Genomic DNA, 401 nt, shown 5'->3' with positions numbered 1-401 from the left:
ACAGCAGCAGCAGCAGCAGCAGCAGTAAGAGTAGCAGCAGCAGCAGCAGCAAGAGGAGCAGCAGGGACAGCGAAACCGCTCTATCGACAAACGCAGCAGCAGCAGCAGCAGCAGCAAAAGCAGCAACAGCAGCAGCAGTAATAGCCTCATCAGTCACAGCAACAGCAAGACCAACAGCAGCAACAACCGCAGCAGCAGCAACAGCAGCAGCAGCAGCAGCAGCAGCAGCAGCAAAGTACATCTGGAGAGTTAATGAAGATAGCTGGCGACTCCAAGATGGCAGCCAGAACGAGGGCGTTTCCCTCGCGAGCAGCAACATGCAGCGCAGACACTGCAGCAGCAGCAGCAGCAGCAGCAGCAGCAGCAGCAGCAGCAGCAGCAGCAGCAAAGGGATGTAATAT

The 401-nt window shown here is 56.9% G+C and overlaps 1 protein-coding gene across 1 annotated transcript in view; it reads left to right on the top strand.

Annotated features, from left to right (window-relative positions):
* Positions 1–28, top strand: part of EMH_0013160 (uncharacterized protein) — a gene marked incomplete at both ends in the record, with an annotated part of 1,408 nt that extends 1,380 nt beyond the window's left edge. The window contains one exon of the mRNA XM_013499762.1: positions 3–28. Within this exon, the coding sequence (XP_013355216.1) occupies positions 3–28 (26 nt within the window). The remainder of the gene's footprint in view (positions 1–2) is intronic.
* Between the last annotated feature and the right edge of the window lie 373 nt (positions 29–401).

This window comes from Eimeria mitis, genomic scaffold, assembly GCF_000499745.2.
Source record: "Eimeria mitis Houghton genomic scaffold, Emh_scaff464, whole genome shotgun sequence".
Classification (NCBI taxonomy): Eukaryota; Apicomplexa; class Conoidasida; order Eucoccidiorida; family Eimeriidae; genus Eimeria; species Eimeria mitis.
The sequence above is the reverse complement of the archived record's forward strand: the minus strand, read 5'-3'. Positions and strand labels throughout refer to the sequence as shown.